Source organism: Ostrea edulis, chromosome 1, assembly GCF_947568905.1.
Source record: "Ostrea edulis chromosome 1, xbOstEdul1.1, whole genome shotgun sequence".
NCBI lineage: Eukaryota > Metazoa > Mollusca > Bivalvia > Ostreida > Ostreidae > Ostrea > Ostrea edulis.
This window is the reverse complement of record NC_079164.1, coordinates 48,954,876-48,971,826: the sequence shown is the minus strand read 5'-3', so window position 1 is coordinate 48,971,826 and position 16,951 is coordinate 48,954,876. Positions and strand designations below refer to the sequence as shown.

General features: G+C 32.9%; 1 protein-coding gene and 1 long non-coding RNA gene across 5 annotated transcripts in view; one reads left to right on the top strand and one right to left on the bottom strand.

Annotated features, from left to right (window-relative positions):
* The window catches only part of LOC125651774 (N-acetylgalactosamine-6-sulfatase-like), a 32,484-nt gene that overhangs the window by 14,224 nt on the left and 1,309 nt on the right, over positions 1–16,951 (bottom strand). For 2 of the 4 annotated variants that reach the window (XM_048880533.2, XM_048880548.2), the window contains exons 2-6: positions 10,885–11,008; positions 8,409–8,483; positions 6,322–6,424; positions 4,757–4,900; positions 2,916–2,979 (exon numbers count right to left, since the gene is read on the bottom strand). In XM_048880533.2, coding sequence (XP_048736490.1) covers positions 2,916–2,979; positions 4,757–4,900; positions 6,322–6,424; positions 8,409–8,483; positions 10,885–11,008 — 510 coding nt within the window. Of the gene's footprint in view, positions 1–2,915; positions 2,980–4,756; positions 4,901–6,321; positions 6,425–8,041; positions 8,082–8,408; positions 8,484–10,884; positions 11,009–11,852; positions 11,927–16,951 lie in introns of those variants that run through there. The other 2 variants (XM_048880539.2, XM_048880557.2) reach the window with 2 other exon arrangements.
* Positions 12,076–15,943, top strand: LOC125651920 (uncharacterized). The gene is made up of 3 exons (XR_007361384.2): positions 12,076–12,214; positions 13,048–13,197; positions 15,418–15,943. It is a non-coding gene; the product is annotated as an uncharacterized LOC125651920 (long non-coding RNA).

Here is a 16,951-nt window from a genome sequence, read left to right as displayed (position 1 = left end):
ATGAGAATCCTATCACTCAACATTCAAACGTTATGTCAGAGCATGGTTAAAGTTTCAGACAGATAGGACAAAACAATATGCCTCCCAACTATAGTTGAAAAGGCATATAAAAAAAACCTTGAATCCACACAACCTGGGGCAATTTGCATTTGGATAAGATTTAGTATGGTCCTGCTACTCTTGAAAAGAATTTGCTTAAATCAATTTCCGTTATACACATGTATTCCTATATAAAACTTTGATTTCCTATTGTGGCCCCACCCTACCCCTGGGAATCTGAATGGAACAAACTTGAATTTGAACTAACTGAAGATACTTGCATATTAAAATCATAACCTTGCTGTTGTTGAGATGATTTTAAAAAATATTTCCCTATATATTCCCCTGTAAAACTTTGAAACCCTATTGAGACTCCACCCTACTTCAGAGGGCCACACAAACTTGAATTCTTGCGTATCAAAATGACTAATCATGGTCCTCTTGTTTCTGAAAAGATTCCTATACACATGTATCTGCATGTAACTTTAACACACTTTAATCTACTCTATGTCAGGAAGCTTTTATGCAAATTTCAACTGTTCTGGCCCAGTGGTTCTTGAGAAGAATATTTTGAATTTTTTCCTACCCCGGTATATATCCTAATGTAAAACCTTGATTCCCCTATTGTGGCCCAACCCTAAACCCAAAGGGCCATGATTCAAACAAATGTGAATTTACTTTATATCATGAAGTATTTCCACTTTTTTTGGCCCAGTGGTTCTTGAGGAGACTTTTAAATGACCTCACACAACTCTTACCTTTTTTGATTATCTCCCCTTTAGAGGGAGCATGACCCTTCATTTGAAGACAATTGAATCCCCTTTACCCAAGGATGATGTGTGCCAAGTTTTATTGAAATTGGACCAGTGGTTCTTGAAAGAAGGATTTTTAAAAGAGGCCACAAAATTTTCACTAATTCTTAATTATCTCCACTTTAAAACAAGAAATATATTAGAAACATAGAAGTCCCCGCCCCCTTGTGGCAACATTGAGAAAAATCAACTGTCTGTAGTGATAATGAAAAATACAGGTAATCTACTAGTCAGGGGCAAACATAATATATGCAATAAGTTTGATCTCTCGTGACATTTTTGAATACCCTGTACCCTACCCGAAAAGCAGTCATTTGAATCATAACCTTTGAACTTGTGATCTCTAAGTCAATACAGGCCATCTACTCCTAAGGTAGAATCTTACTATGTCTAGTTTTAACCCTTGACTTTTGACCTTGTTTTTTACTGGTTTTTCTGAATACCAGATTCTTTACTATATCCAGTTTTACCCTTGACCTCAAAATCAATAGGGGTCATCTACTTTCTAGGGGCAATCACTATATCAAATTTGGTAAGTCAAACAAAGGGTTCTTTAGATATTGAGTGGACAATATCTTATGTCCAGAGAAGTTTGATCATTGACCTGAGGTCTCAAAATCAACAGGAGTCATCTACTCCTTATGCAGAACCAGTGAATCAAGTCTGATGTATGTCAAGGCAAGGGTTCTCAAGATACTGAGCAGAATATTTTACTATATCCAGTTTGACCTTGACCTTTGACCTAAAAATCAATAGGAGTCATCTACTTCTTTGGAGAAGTCAGTATACTAAGTTTTATGTCTGTCAAGCAAATGGTTCTGAAGATACTGAGTCGACATTATTCTATTATGTCCAATTTGACCCTTGACCTTTGAATCTCAAAATCAATACAGATCATTTACCTTTTTGGTAGATCCAGAGTACCAAATTTGATGCCTGTCAAGCAAAACATTCTCAAGATATTAAGCAGACAATATCTTACCATGTCCAGTTTGATCCTTAACCTTTGACCTGAAAATGAATAGAGGTTATCTACTTCTTTGGAGAAGTCAGTGTTTTTCAAGCTAATCAAGATATTGAGTAGACAATATTTTATCATGTTCAGTTTGACCCTTTACAATTTACCTTGTGATCTCAAAATTGATATGGGTCATCAACTCCTTAGTTAGAACCAGTGTACCAAGTTTGTTTGTCAAGCAAAGCCTTCCCAAAGTATTGAGTGGACAATATCTTATATTGTCCAGTTTTACCCTTGACCTTTGACCTGAAAATCAATAGTGGTTATCTACTCTTTAAGGGCAACCACTGTACCAAGCATGGTAACTGTCAAGCTAGGGATTTTGACTAGCAGACACTGACCCACCCATCGACACGTGCAAAACAATATGCCTCTCGTTTTCAGTCCCTAACAGTTAAGTTTCGAGCCGTATAGATTTGAGCCCATTCTTTCGCAAGAAGAAATTGAGGAAAGAAGACGTTCAGTGGAGTCGCAGACCAGGCAGACGGTAAACGTTTCTTCATACAAATGTCTCGAACCTCAAAATAAGCCCTTTTAAAAAGAATACCCTCACTGGTTATTATAAGTTCTGTTATAATAACCAGTGAGGGTATTTTTTTAAAAAAGGGTTTATTTTGAATTATTTTGGACTTTATGGGTATGCAAGACGTTGTTGACATGCATTAGAAATATTTTCAAGAAAAAAATAATTAAATCAACTCATGTAGCTTATTTGGAAAGGGGGATGGGGGGGGGGGGGGGGGGGTCCTGAAACCAAGCACCTGTGGATGATCTTAGAATCTCATCAAAACCGGAACAGACGGTGTGACGTCAAAATTATTGATTTTTGTGGTCTTGAATACAAAAGAATTACACATCATGGCAGCCTCTATAGATCCCCGGAATTTCAATTTTTGACGTTTTCAAAATTAGTACTGAAGCTTATCTAGGCCATATATCAACAGAATTGTATGACAAATCTTTATCATATGATTAATCCTATCATTTATCATGTAAAAATATTTTGGGTTGCCTTTCCCTTTAAATTATTGGAAGATTTTCCAAACCTGCATGTAAAGCTGAGTTAAATTGGATTCTCCATTCTTTTCAATCTTAAAATCTTGGTAATATCTGGAAAATGCAAAGAATAAAAAAAAAATGTCAACTTGATTAAATGCACTTTTAAAGTAAATGCATTGACATGTATATGTAAAGTAGATCTCTCTCTATTTCTCAAAGAATTTTTCTGTATATTTCATGTAAAAAAAACCTTCCAAGCACAGAAGGGGTCATGTTGTGAAATTGAACTACAGTCAAACCTGCATTAAGTGGTCATCTGAGGGATTCAGTAAAAGTGACCTTTATATAGAGGTGACCTCTTAAGAGAGGTCCACTTTTAGTCTTTATCAAACAAAAAATTTAAGACATAGTATGATTTACTATAATACATGCATATAAAGTGCATGTACATGTATATACACTTGTATGTACATGTAAATATGTAAATGTATAAAGAATGCTATAAAATAATAAACAACAAAATTTGAAACATTTTGATTTGTTGAAAGACCAATTCATATACTGTTCTGTTCTATTCACTGTTTGAAAAATTTGGCCAGCAGGTACAGGTACATTGTTTTTTACATCACATATCATTTCAGCTTTCTATTTTAAAATATTTATAATATGAGTTTTCCCAATTTCGAAGCAACGGTATGGGCACTGAATCCCGATTCCATTATTCTAACAGCTAATTCATATCGTTCTTTCAGATTTAGCGCTCTCCTTCCACCCTTTCGCTATCATTTTACTTGGAAAAAAACAACCACAACATTGATTTACCACATAAAAACAACTCATTATGATATGCTTATGAGAATACCTGTATACTAATTCAACATCAGTCACCTGAGTATTACTTAAAAGTATCAAAAGCCACAAAAGCTGTGAAATCTATCATAATTTTCCTGTTCTGAATATCTAATCTAAATTCTAGTATTCAGCAGCAGTAAAAAACAAGATGTGTGTTTTTTTTTAAAAAAAAAACAACTCACAAAGACCCCAAAAGCGCCCATACCAATGAAAGACTTTACATAATATATGTTATATAACACTATATGACTATTTTGGACCTGCCCTAGAGTCAGAACTCTGGGGTTGCAAAATTTACAAATTTGGTACATCCCTTTCTGTTTTTCCTAAATATGCATGTACTGGCAAAATTAAAGATTGATTGATTGAATATTGTTTAATGTTCCTCTTGAGAATATTTCACTCATATGGAGGCAAAATTAAAGAAGTCTTTCAAATGATTAAGACATTTAATTATTGTGACCATTTTTGCCCCACCCTGGTACCACAAATTTCTACCCCTGGGATCATAGAATTTACAATTTTGGTAAAGAGCTACTAGCTTCTATCAACAGCATTAAAGAAGATGCTATTTCAATGTTTTACACATATACACTTTTTGCCAAGTTTGGCCCCATCCTTGAGTCAGAACCGAGTAAGGATCATGAAATTTACAGTTTTGGTATAGGCAGGGTGCAACTGATATTTACAATTTCATATATCCCTCTTGTTCCAAATATGCGTCATACAAAATCTGAGTTACATGTAATGATATGAAAGGTGAAGATAACGAACAGTGATCAATCTCATAACTCCTATAAGCAATACAAAATAGAGAGTTGGGTAAACACGGACCCCTGGATACACCAGAGGTGGGATCAGGTGCCTAGGAGGAGTAAGCATCCCCTATCGATCGGTCACAACTGCTGTGAGTCCTATATCTTGATCAGGTAACGGAGTTAGAATTAGTGTGCCAAGAACAGCCTAACAATCGATATGAAACAAGTCAGACCACATATACTTGTTTTTCAAGAGAAATTTTGTATTGTTAACCAACCTTCCTGCCATCTCAGAGTCCCTGTAAATAGGTATGTTAGGTGTGTGAATGTTGTCATAGGGTCCAAAATGACAGTTAGGTGCTCCAAACCATTCGTCAAAACCATGTTTCAGCGGCAAATACTGTGTTTGATGTCCCAAGTGCCTGCAGAGAATTGAAACAAATTCAAGAGACTATTCAAAATATAATGAGTTGATAGTATCATACTTCACTATCATTGTATTGTATTCGTTATGAATAATCAGATAGGTTACCCCACAAGCTGATTAATCACATCAATGATGAATGACATGCACATTATATTCATACAAGGAATGGATAATCAGCTGCACCATGGTTAACCCTGTGTGCACTATGATAAAATGACCGGAGTCATGAATATATTCTGTGAGAATCATGATAAAATGACCGGAGTCATGAATATATTCTGTGAGGATCATGGTTAACCCTGTGTGCACCATGATAAAATGACCGGAGTCATGAATATATTCTGTGAGGATCATGGTTAACTTTGTGTGCACCATGATTAAATGACCATAGTCATGAATATATTCTGTGAGGATCATGGTTAACTTTGTGTGCACCATGATTAAATGTCCGGAGTCATGAACATATTCTGTGAGGATCATGGTTAACTTTGTGTGCACCATGATTAAATGTCCGGAGTCATGAACATATTCTGTGAGGATCATGGTTAACTTTGTGTGCACCATGATTAAATGACCATAGTCATGAATATATTCTGTGAGGATCATGGTTAACTTTGTGTGTGTGTACACCATTGTTAAATGCCCCATGTCAAGATTAAATTCTATAAGAACCAAAGGTTAAAAAAGTTTTCAAATAGAGTTTCTATGTACCAAACATTTGGTTTTTGGCCATTAAACAATTCTGTTTACTCAGATTGTTTTAACTGTGCTTTCACTGCATAACCTGCAATGGAAGCCTTTCAAATACATAAATAAACAAACAAATTTAAGTGTCATTGATTTAGTGAATGACAGTTAAAATATCTCCCAATCAAATTTAGTTTTATTTATCTCACCTCAGAATAGGGGATTTTTTTGAACATATTTAATTCTTCTTTACACAAGGATAATTTGTGCCAAGTTTCATTAAAATCAGAAGTTTCTTGAAAAGAAGTTGATGATGTCAAAAGATAGCATTCCAGGCATATAATAGAAGGACAAATTTTGATCATTTGAGTTTTCACCTCATGTGAGTTAATAGAAATGTAAAACCTCCTTAAAAGTTTATTAATTCATTTATGTTCAAAGTTTTGAGTTTTCTATATCTCTAATTCCATTACCATCTAACTTCAAAAATTCTTGATACTAAATCTAACAATTTTAAACAATATGGTAGAAACTGATATTCCTGTACATATAATGATGAATACCAGTTTATGAAAAACTACTCTTTGATGGTAAACAAGTCCTTTTGTTACAATCTATATCAGAATAACTTCAGTTTTATTTCTTTCTTCCTGTAGCAAAAACAAGGGACATGACTCTTATTTACCTATCCATGTATATCTACATAGTAAATTATTAGTTAAAGGTTACCATTTTCCAACCAGTTTGTTCTGATACCCTGCTTTATGAAGAAGTTCTGGAAGCAAAATTTCTTCATCTGGTATTCCTCCAACTATGTTCTGGGGTGTGTATGCTGTGGGAAATAAATAATGAGGATAAAAAATAAGAACAGTTTATCTTATATAAGGTTGTCTCTGAGATTCAGCGCAACAAAAATCCACAGTCAATTGTTCTTAGTACAGTGTACTGGTAAAGTTTTTTGAAAATGTACAAATCTTATAAATTCTTCTATGATACAAACATGTAGTCTGACATTGACAATTCATACAGTATAAGCATTTATTACATAGCTAACAATTTGTTAGTAATGAAATGTTCCTTAATTATAAAGAATTTTAGCTTTCAATGTCTGGGCCATTGTTGAAACCAAATTTTCATGAAATAAGTCAATGCTATTGCACTCTAGCTATTAGACTAAGATGGCAGATTAGATAGGCCTATCATTTGATAAGTTCTGGCCTTAAGACCATCAACTGAAAATACATTAACATTGACTAAATTAAAATTTTGATTACCAATATCTAGTATTTATTTAGTACAAATTTTTTTTTTTAAATACTGGTTTATAAAAAAGTTAACTGTAAACATATACTGAAAATTTTATTTGTTTATGAAAATCATTTCAGAAGTTAGCAAGATTCGAAAGCTTATCCTTAGTTTATGGTCTTGATGCCTGGTAGCCAGTTTTGTTGCTTTATCAATTGTGTCAGTTTTAAAATTCTCTTAAGACTTTGATCCTGATTTACAGTTATTATTTATAGTTTAAAACATTTCACTGGCATTAATCAATGTTGAAAACTTATGTAACTGATTTTGTAAGCATTCATATCAGTGAACTTGCTGAGAAAATGAATAAACTATTAACATAAAACAACTGAAATATGTTTTAACTTTATAGCGAGCAAAGCTCTCGTCGTGACGAGCTCGCTCCAATGATTACACATGAGTCACGTGATTTGCTCTTCTTCAGCTGAAAAAAGATGAGTATTACCCATAATGCTTCTGGAAAAATGTCGCCGTCACTGTGGTATACTTCATTGACAAACCCGTAATAAAAATAATTAGATTGTTTAGAAAGTACCATAAACATTTTTAAATTTCAGACAAGCTTTCTCAGAGCTTCAAACGTTTTGTTTTTGCTTGGTTTGAGAGAAGAAGAAAAAACATTGCAGCTAATAACATTGTAACCGTTTACATCCACCGCGTTATATTTCCCGTGTTAAATGAAGAGGCAGATAAAATGTCCATTTATAAGTCGTGTTGTAAGATGTTAATGGGTTTCCCTCGTCTCAACGGTCACACCATACAACATATTAATTTTTATGATAAAGAAGTTACTGAACTTATATTGGTGAATATTTGTACTTGTTGGGTGTAAAAATTTGTTCACAAGTTTATGAATCTTGAAACCTAACACATGTCAAAATTCACCAATTAATAAATTAACCAATCATATTCTTTCATTTCATAAATTTGTACTTTAGGGATTTTCAATGCATAAATAGAAATGTTTTCAATGGGAGACTATGACAAGTATTTTATTTCCTCATACACCCTATGCATCAATGTATGAATGGAAATGGTACATAGAGTATTGTTTGGCTGTATTTAGATTCACTGCTTCTAATTCGATCTTGGTGTTTGAAGTTTTGAATTGCTTAATACAGGATGAAATGATTGAAATTTGCACCTGCAGCAACTGCCAGTGTGAGAGAACGTCTCAATTTCAAGCACAACGTGGTTGACTGTGTAGAGACGCTGGCAATCAAAAAAGTTAAAAGTCATGTTTGAGCAACAGTAACACTATCTAAATCTCGGATTAGTGAGATAAGCACCAACTATGAGATCAGCATTTCATGACAAGATGAAAATGATTTTCAAACTAAAAACATTTTTTGTTACTTTTTACCATAAATTCTCAAATTCGTATCAATCCAAAATCTCTGCAATTTTCTTTATTCATTTTTCTAAGTGCTTCAATTAACCATAATTCATATCTCGTAGAAGAAACACGCTGTAGTCTGAACATTGCCATAAGTCTTATGTGTGATATTTACCATTGCGAGCATGATCATTTGTAGTGTAGAATCCATTCCTTATAGGCAAGCGCCCCGTCAATAAGGCAGCCCTGGCTAGAAAGGAAAGAAGGAAAATGATGATTAACTTAACAGATGCACACAAGTTAATACATATGTATAGCAATCAAGCAATACATTCTAAGAAAGACCTTTCAGGTAATGGGTCTGATGAAACAAAGTCAGAAGCATGTCTATTTTACAAAATTTTCAAAGACAAAGCATGAATGATGCATATTTTTACAAAGTATAATAATTACATTTGTAACAATATCAACACTTTAATTAGCATTTGGTGTGAGCCAATCAGTGAGTAGTTTTTTCTTCCAACTTATAGTAAACATACTGTACATACACTGCAGAGATTGTAACCTAACTATTCAGTACTCTTGATTGGTGCACTCTACTACTAGTAGTGTTTGTGCTTAACTCTGAGACAATCTCTGTTTCATGAATTTTCTTCTTTATTTGGTGAATAAATGAATTCTAATCACATTGTAACATGAATCAGTTTCATCATCAATAAACATATAATGAAGACAATCTAAAATAAACATGAATATGTCCTCACACACTAAAACTATTATCCTGTTAACCAAACATCACATTATGGGAATGTCCCATTCCCTGAACTATTTGGATATTCATTTCATACCCCACTATCATGACTTTGAGCTTTTGTTTAAATTATAAGATAAATAATTAGGATATCAAATCTAAATACCAATTACAATGATAATCATTCCTTCAACTTTCATAAAAATGAATCATAAATCATTTAGAGTGGGAACTATGGCATTTTCCTCTATCGATCATGTCCTTTGACCTTTAGCCTTACTAATATAGAAGTACCCTTAGGGTTGTGTTCAAGATTGTACCGGTAGCAGCTACGTAGCGTTATGAAATTGAACGATTATCTAGGCTAGCCCTACGTATGGATAACAAGCATTAATTCAGACACACTGTATATAAAATAGATATAGAATTAGATATCTAGCCTAGCAACTAGGCTAATCGCTGTGATCTTGAACACAATTTTAGCCTGATTTTTCTATAAAATAGTATTCACACAAATGAGGATGTCAAATAAAAATATTGAACACAGGTTATTTCAGAATTTCCCCTTCAGAGACCTTGACCCTTTACATCTTTCCTTCATTGAAAATCAAGTTACTTTGACCTTCATGCAAAGTAGCATTAATGAATATGGAAATTCTTATGACACATTGGCTAGATATTATGGCCCCCTGCAACTCCATGGTAAAAGGAACATAAAGAATTGATCGATGAAATAGTAAAAAGTTTACAATACTATCAACATCGACACTGCTGTCACCTATGATGACTCCAATAGACAACGGTCATTAGTTTTGATCAGAACAGTTTGGGTTAGGTGAGCTATAAAGTAAATCCCCCACAATTGTCAGCTTGCTGTACATAGGTGTGCAAATTATTTTGTCAAAATGATATTTTATTAGACTTTTTATTACACTCTGTTGTTTATACAGTGCTGGAGACTTGGGTACACACATTCCTTCATAGCACAGGGTGATAACCCGATGAAAAACAGGAAGTATGAGACAGCTAGACAATAGATTTATCATATAGATTCAATTAATCTTAGAGATTAGCAAATTTATCTGAAGTCAAGTTTTTAAATAGACAAATAATACAAGTTCTGTAAAGCTTGTGACTCGTTCTAGAAGAAAACACTGTACTAGATGCAATTTTGCAAAATCATCGACAGTCTAAAGATGACTTCAGATTTATTATCAATATGTATTTGCAAAGAAGCCAGGAGAAAATTACTTGACATTTATATAAGTTTTTAAAGATTTTCTTTCTACATGTATTTTCTTTTTGTTTTAAATAAACAAATACCAGTAAGTAAAGTTAAGGTAAACTCAAAGTGACTCAAATTACAAAAATGATCTAAAGTAAAAAATGTATACTACAAATAGATTAACAAAATTATATGAACAAGTAAAATCACAAACCATCATCATGTACAGTATTGCAGTATTTTGATTGCATTTTTATTTCTTTATATCAAAATACACAATACGGCAGTATTTTGATATCATTTTGTTTCTTTTAATCAAAATACACTTGTTGCCAGTTGTTGAAGGAAATTCTCATCACTCTGATGGCTTGCATCACAATTTAATAGTTTAATAGAAATTCTCATCACTCTGATGGCTTGCAGCACAATTTAATAGAATTTCTCAGCATACCCAGCAGATACCTTCATGCTTGACTGCACAAAACAGCTAATGGGTCTACACTCTGTTCTAAAGCAAACTTAGTGGACAAAGTTTTAGTAGACACAAAGCCGACACAGAGTAGACCCAAACATAGAACAAATGAAAAGATAATGCAATCATTGTCTACTTTCTGCATTTAGTAAGGTGTTAGGTTGTGTTTGGCTGGGACTGCATGTTTTTGTTATGTTACTTACATGGTGAACATAATGGATTTGCCGAGTAAAAATCGGGAAATAGCATGCCTTCAGTTGCCATTTGGTCCAGGAATGGTGTCTCCTTGTTTGGTTCTCCAAATACACCAAGGTCACCCCATCCCATCTAAAGTACATAATGATATGAAGTTAGATATTGTGACATTACATGTCACTGACATCCAAACCACTTGTATCTTGTATGCATCAGATTACTTTAATTACAGGTAACTCATATTGGCACAACCAGTGTGTTAACTTACACTGAAATAACTATCTGGTTAATATCAATTAAAGATTTTATGTGAAAGTAGTATAACATCATTTAGGCTTTTAAATACATAATCAGTGGCAGATAAGATGGGACAGGGGATGTTCTTACCCCCTCCCTGTTTTGAATAAACACTTATTCTAAATCTTTCATGATCTTAAAATACAACAATATGCAATGTAATGCCTCCAAAATTCTGATCAGAATGCACCATTTTTCTTAAGTTAAAATTTTTCAGATAAGTTTGAGAATCTTCGTATCAAATATTGCTAGGGATTCACTATTGTACTTCTTGTAAACTAAACTTTTCCAGACAAGCACAAACCCTTGAGGCAATAGATGTGAAACACATATCTGCTAAGAATTCACCACTTTGTTTCATTTGAATAACTATAAAATTTTTGCTCTGAGGCAAGCTCCAAAATCTGCAATGGGATAAAAAAAATTTCAGGAGCATGCACACCTTCAAATTCCTGTAGGTGTAGGTGTGAAAACCTGTCAAGAATTCACCATTTTACTTCATGAATAAAGCTTTCGAAAATCACACACATCATGCAAGTAAACAATTACTACATATAAATTATTCTTTGTAATGTCAATGAAAGCTTAAATCACTGTATCTGGACCCATATTTACTAAAGTTCGTAGACGTAAACGTAAACGTAGGATTTACGTCTGACTTAAGATTAGAGTTACGTACTCATGAAATAGTATTCACAAAACCGTTCGTAGCCGCAAACGTAACTTACGATGTACGATTGCACTTACGCGTGCGCAGTGGCTATTTTCACTTCGAAGCGTAAAAAGTTTGAATTTGCTCATTTACTTTGAATTCCCTGCGCTACCGCCGCATTATGACGAAAAAGAACACAGAACTTTGTGAGAAAGCAACGAATTTCAACGTATACGTATGCCTGCTAACGGCATGTCGATCAACTGTACCGTTATTCAGTGTTGTTTACAAATCCAAATGGAAGGTTCATCAAATTTAACGCATTTGACTTGTGGAGGGGGATCTGCGATGCTGTAGGTGTTCAAAAAGAAGTCGGCATGGACTGACAAGTAAGTTAAGTTGTTTGTGTAGTAATAACCTTAAATGTTTTACCACTGACTACTCGTCACTAGGCCCCTAAATAATGTTAAATTGACTTCAAGGGGATTCAGTACATGACACACATCGCAAAATCACAGTAGCTGCTATAATGCCTGGATCTTGATTTCTAAATAGTGAGCACATATACATATGTGTTAGTTATTTACAATTTTATATGTGCCCACTATTAACACATTAAGACACAAGCTCATTTGTGTACATGGTAACTTCAAACTTTTGACAATACCACAATTGAAATTCAAAATTATTTATCCCATTTTTTTAATTTCATGACTGGGACAACATCAAAGCAGTATCATAGCTACCTGTACACAAGTACGCACATGCTTTCACATCATTTCGCAAAAAGAAAAACAAGAATATTGGTGAAAAATGAATTTAAAATATACATTATATATACAGGCACTAATTCTAAAATGTGTGATTTGTACGTGCCCCTCTATTGCATGGTTATAAATTATGAAAATTATTATTGCTTTAACAATATATACTCTGGGCGAACAGGTAGATAGGGTGAATGGAATTTGTACCAGATGAGAACAGTTACAGTCTCTTTTAGCATCATTTCAATTATTGCTTGTGCACATCCATGTGCAAAACTTTCAGAAAATATTGTGAAACAAAATCACATTCAAATACAGTTGTACAACTGTGTGAAGTCAGTGTTAATTTATTTAATGTAGAATAACATTGACTATATATTAATTGGAGATATTAGGTGTGATATACATGTAACATGCACTAGATATCCAAGTTAGCTGACCTCTGTTATTTTTCAAAGGGTCATAAAGGTGGTCAAGAAATAAATTGCCAACAGACAGCAGCATTCCTTGATTTAGATGCATTTCTCTTCATGTCCTCTCCTGAAAGATTTTCCATGATGCCTCAGGGTTAGGATTGGGATGCAAGATGTACAGTACATATATATGATGTAAGTATATCCACTGTTTGTACACATTTAATCATTTCTGTACTTACAAAGTTTTAAAAAATCCAAAACAGATTATGGTACATGATGTAATGATTTTTGTAATGCATTGATGATTAAATCCTTAGGCAAAGATTTAAGAACATAAATTTATGAGTTTTTATGATCAAAGTTTGTCCATTTTGCAAGTTTTGTACCTGTCTGTCTAAGCATATCTTCACCTTTTTGGCAAATAGAAATTTAACCAATCTAAGGACATACACTATGTTTCTTTGAAATTATTTTTTATCTCCTCGATATTAAAAATTCTTGCATGATTTCCAAAATAATAGCTGTAATTTTGTCACCAAAATTTGAAATCAACACTCAATAAAAATTGCTCTATATTATATATTTCTGATCAGTAATAACACATGTATTCAGTTATTTGAAACACCTTTTAATCTCAAAGCAAACAAATGAATATATGTAATTTTGGTGATTAAATAATTATTATCTTGCAAGCCAATAATTCTTCTTTATATATTTCTTTACACTAAAAGCGGTTATCAAATGTACTTTTATTAGCTAGGTCACCTGAGTTTACTCAGTAACCTATTGCAATTAGTTTTCATTCGTTGTGCGTTAACAATTGAACATTTTTAACTTCTTAATAACTACCAGTCCAATTCTTTTCAAATTTGGTATGAAGCATCATTGGGACAAGGGGGACCAATTTTCAAAAATCTTCTTATCAAGAAACACACATATATAAAAAAAAAAACAAAAAACTAAATGCATATAGTGATGTAGAACAGGCAGGCCTCTACCAAAATTGTAAATTTCATGATCCCCGAGGTAGGGGTTTTGACCCCAGGGCGGGGCAAATCTTGTTATATAGTGTTTATGTGTATAACACACTTAAATTACATCTTCTTTAATGCTATTGATACTAAATTGAAACTAAATGGATAGAGCAGGTAGTCTTTTACCAAAATTGTAAATTTGATTTCCCCCAGAGTAAAGGTTTTGACCCCAGGGTGGGGCCAAACTTAGTATATAGTATTTATGTGTAAGTTTGCTGATACTGTATAAAATATAAATGCAGAAAAGGATGTACAAAAAATGGTGAATTTCACAACCCAGGGTTATAACTTTAAGATGAGTCCAAATTAGTCATATCTTTTGATGTTTTCATGTGAATACACCTATTTAAAGCCTAGCTTTCATCAGTGTATGCACTTTGAGGGATGTGAAGTTTTAAGAACACATCTTGTTTTATACTGTTGCTGAACATTAGAATATAATTAGCTTAGATATTTAGAACAGGAAATTTTTTCTAGATTTCATAGTCCATGGAAGTAATGATACTTTTCCACTAGTATTCAGGTGACCGATAAGGCCTGTGGGCCTCTTGTTAGGTTTCTGTTGTTGTTGTTTTTTTTTTATTTTACTAAAGAAATATTTTTATTAGTCAGTAATACATATTCCTTTGCCATTGGGAGATTTTGAGAGATAAAAATGGTAGTCATCACTTTCACAGCAAATATTCCCCTTTAAATTTATAATGTTGTACTACCATGTATTATATGTCAGCCTGAGTAGCTCAGTGCAAAGGTACCAGGTTCAATACTCAATTGTGCTAAAGATTTTTCTCACCTTCTTTGCTACAGTAAAATCCCATTCATATACCTTACTGCAGTACATATCAGCTGATTTTACATTTTTACTTGCCACAACCAGGAACTATCAAAATATGTTAACTCTAGACTAATTAAACCTGAGAATTTTGTAGAAAGAAAATAGAATGCAAGTGAATTGTACCTGAAATATCACAAAAAATTATCTTTTATTTATAAACGTGAATGACCTTAACTGAAACTTACCATTCTTGGTTAAAAAGTATTTTTTTCTGGTTTGGAAAGAAGCCAATTTCATTACAAGGGGAATGGTTAATGAAAAAATACTAAAGTTGACCTTGGGTTCATTTGAAATCTTTTTCTTAATATGGGCTCTTGGGTTATAAATCATGAAAATTAGAAATTGTAGGTGATACTTAATGATATCTTCCCAGATATGGTGTACGGTAGATAAATATAATGTAAATAAAATCAGTATTATCACAATTTTACAGTTTATTTAACTAACAATTATGTTGCATGTATTTTTCAAGCCTTATGAAATTTGATTGCAGTGTAATGACAGTTGTTTATTTAAATCAATGTAATACTATTATTTTTCTAGGTCTATGGGTACATTGCTGTAATGGCCTGAAAAATCTTTTGCGAAACCGAGAAATGTTCATCTTCCATTGCCTTGATTGTGTAAAAGGACAAGCAGAGGAATGATTCAAAAATATATGGCAGGATTGAGAATCTAACCCATGACCCGTAGTCTGGTACTCTACCCACTGATCAATCCATGCTGATGGTCCATCTGCTACATTGATGTCATCTTATATATTTATTTATTCATTTATATCATATGGACATTTAAAAATTGACAGTAAAATTAAAAAACGTTTGATATTCAGCAAAATAGAATTTGTTACAATACATGTTTAAGAAATTAAGTACATGTACATGCATTGTTATGCATACAATTATATGTACATGTAATTATATTTGTTAATAGATAAATTTTTAGATGAATTTTCATGTTGTTATTGATATTGACATGTACATGTATTACTTCCATTTCTAGAATGATTTTAACATCTTGATATTAAAAAGATGACATAATAAATAAATCTTAAATATTTGTCAACAAAGTTGTCTGGTGGGTTAAAATTTGTAAAGAGGAGCATTAGTACATATGTCGGTTTAATGTGAGAAGCCTTCAGAATGAACTTTTATCAGTGAGATTTTTGTAAATTGGAGGGGGGGGGGGGGGGTTGGGCTTCAACAAAATAATATGTATGTTGAAGGCATCATCCTTGGAGTTTGGTAATATACACTGCAAAGACTTTTACCTAGCTGATCACATATAAAGGTCAATTAAATACAAATCATGAATGGTAGAAAGATTCATATATATGCATTATCAATGAAGGTTTGACTCCTGTAGGATTATAGTTAAAGGAAATGGCACTCTGAAAGATTGAAAGTCTACACATGACTACACTAGTAGGCATCACAATTGCTCTCTAAAACAAATTACACAAAATTGTATTCTTGGAATGAAATGCATATCTTTTTTTTTAAAGAAATATTTATTTAGAGGTTCATTTTCCTGTTGTGTAAGTTACAATGTAACAAATCGTTATTTGGACTACCAATATTTGCTTATAACCACTAAGAAAAGATCACATATCTATAAGTAGAAATAGTTTTTCTATAGCTGTCAATCACCATGTATTCTTGTACACACAGTGACTCTCTTCTTTTCAAATCTAAAACATTGCATGTTTGATTGCATATATATACATTAATTCTACCATGTTTGGAAAATTAAAAAAAATGTATTTCCCTGAAAGATGCTAGACCTACCCTATATAATATGATAAATGGCAATATTCTTTATTTTAAATAACCTGCATGACTAAAATAAAAAAGCTTCCTTATTTCTAAAGGCAAGGTTAGATCCACCCAGTCTGATTAAAATCAAATTTCGCACTTACAGCGACAGTCCGTATATCGAGCGAAGTGAGAGGTTTGATTTTAAATCAGACTGAGATCCGCCACAAGGTAAATTAGACCGGGCTCAAAATTTAGAGAATTGTCACACAATTGCAGATGATGTCAAAGAAAACGATAATCTGAATAAATACAATTAATTT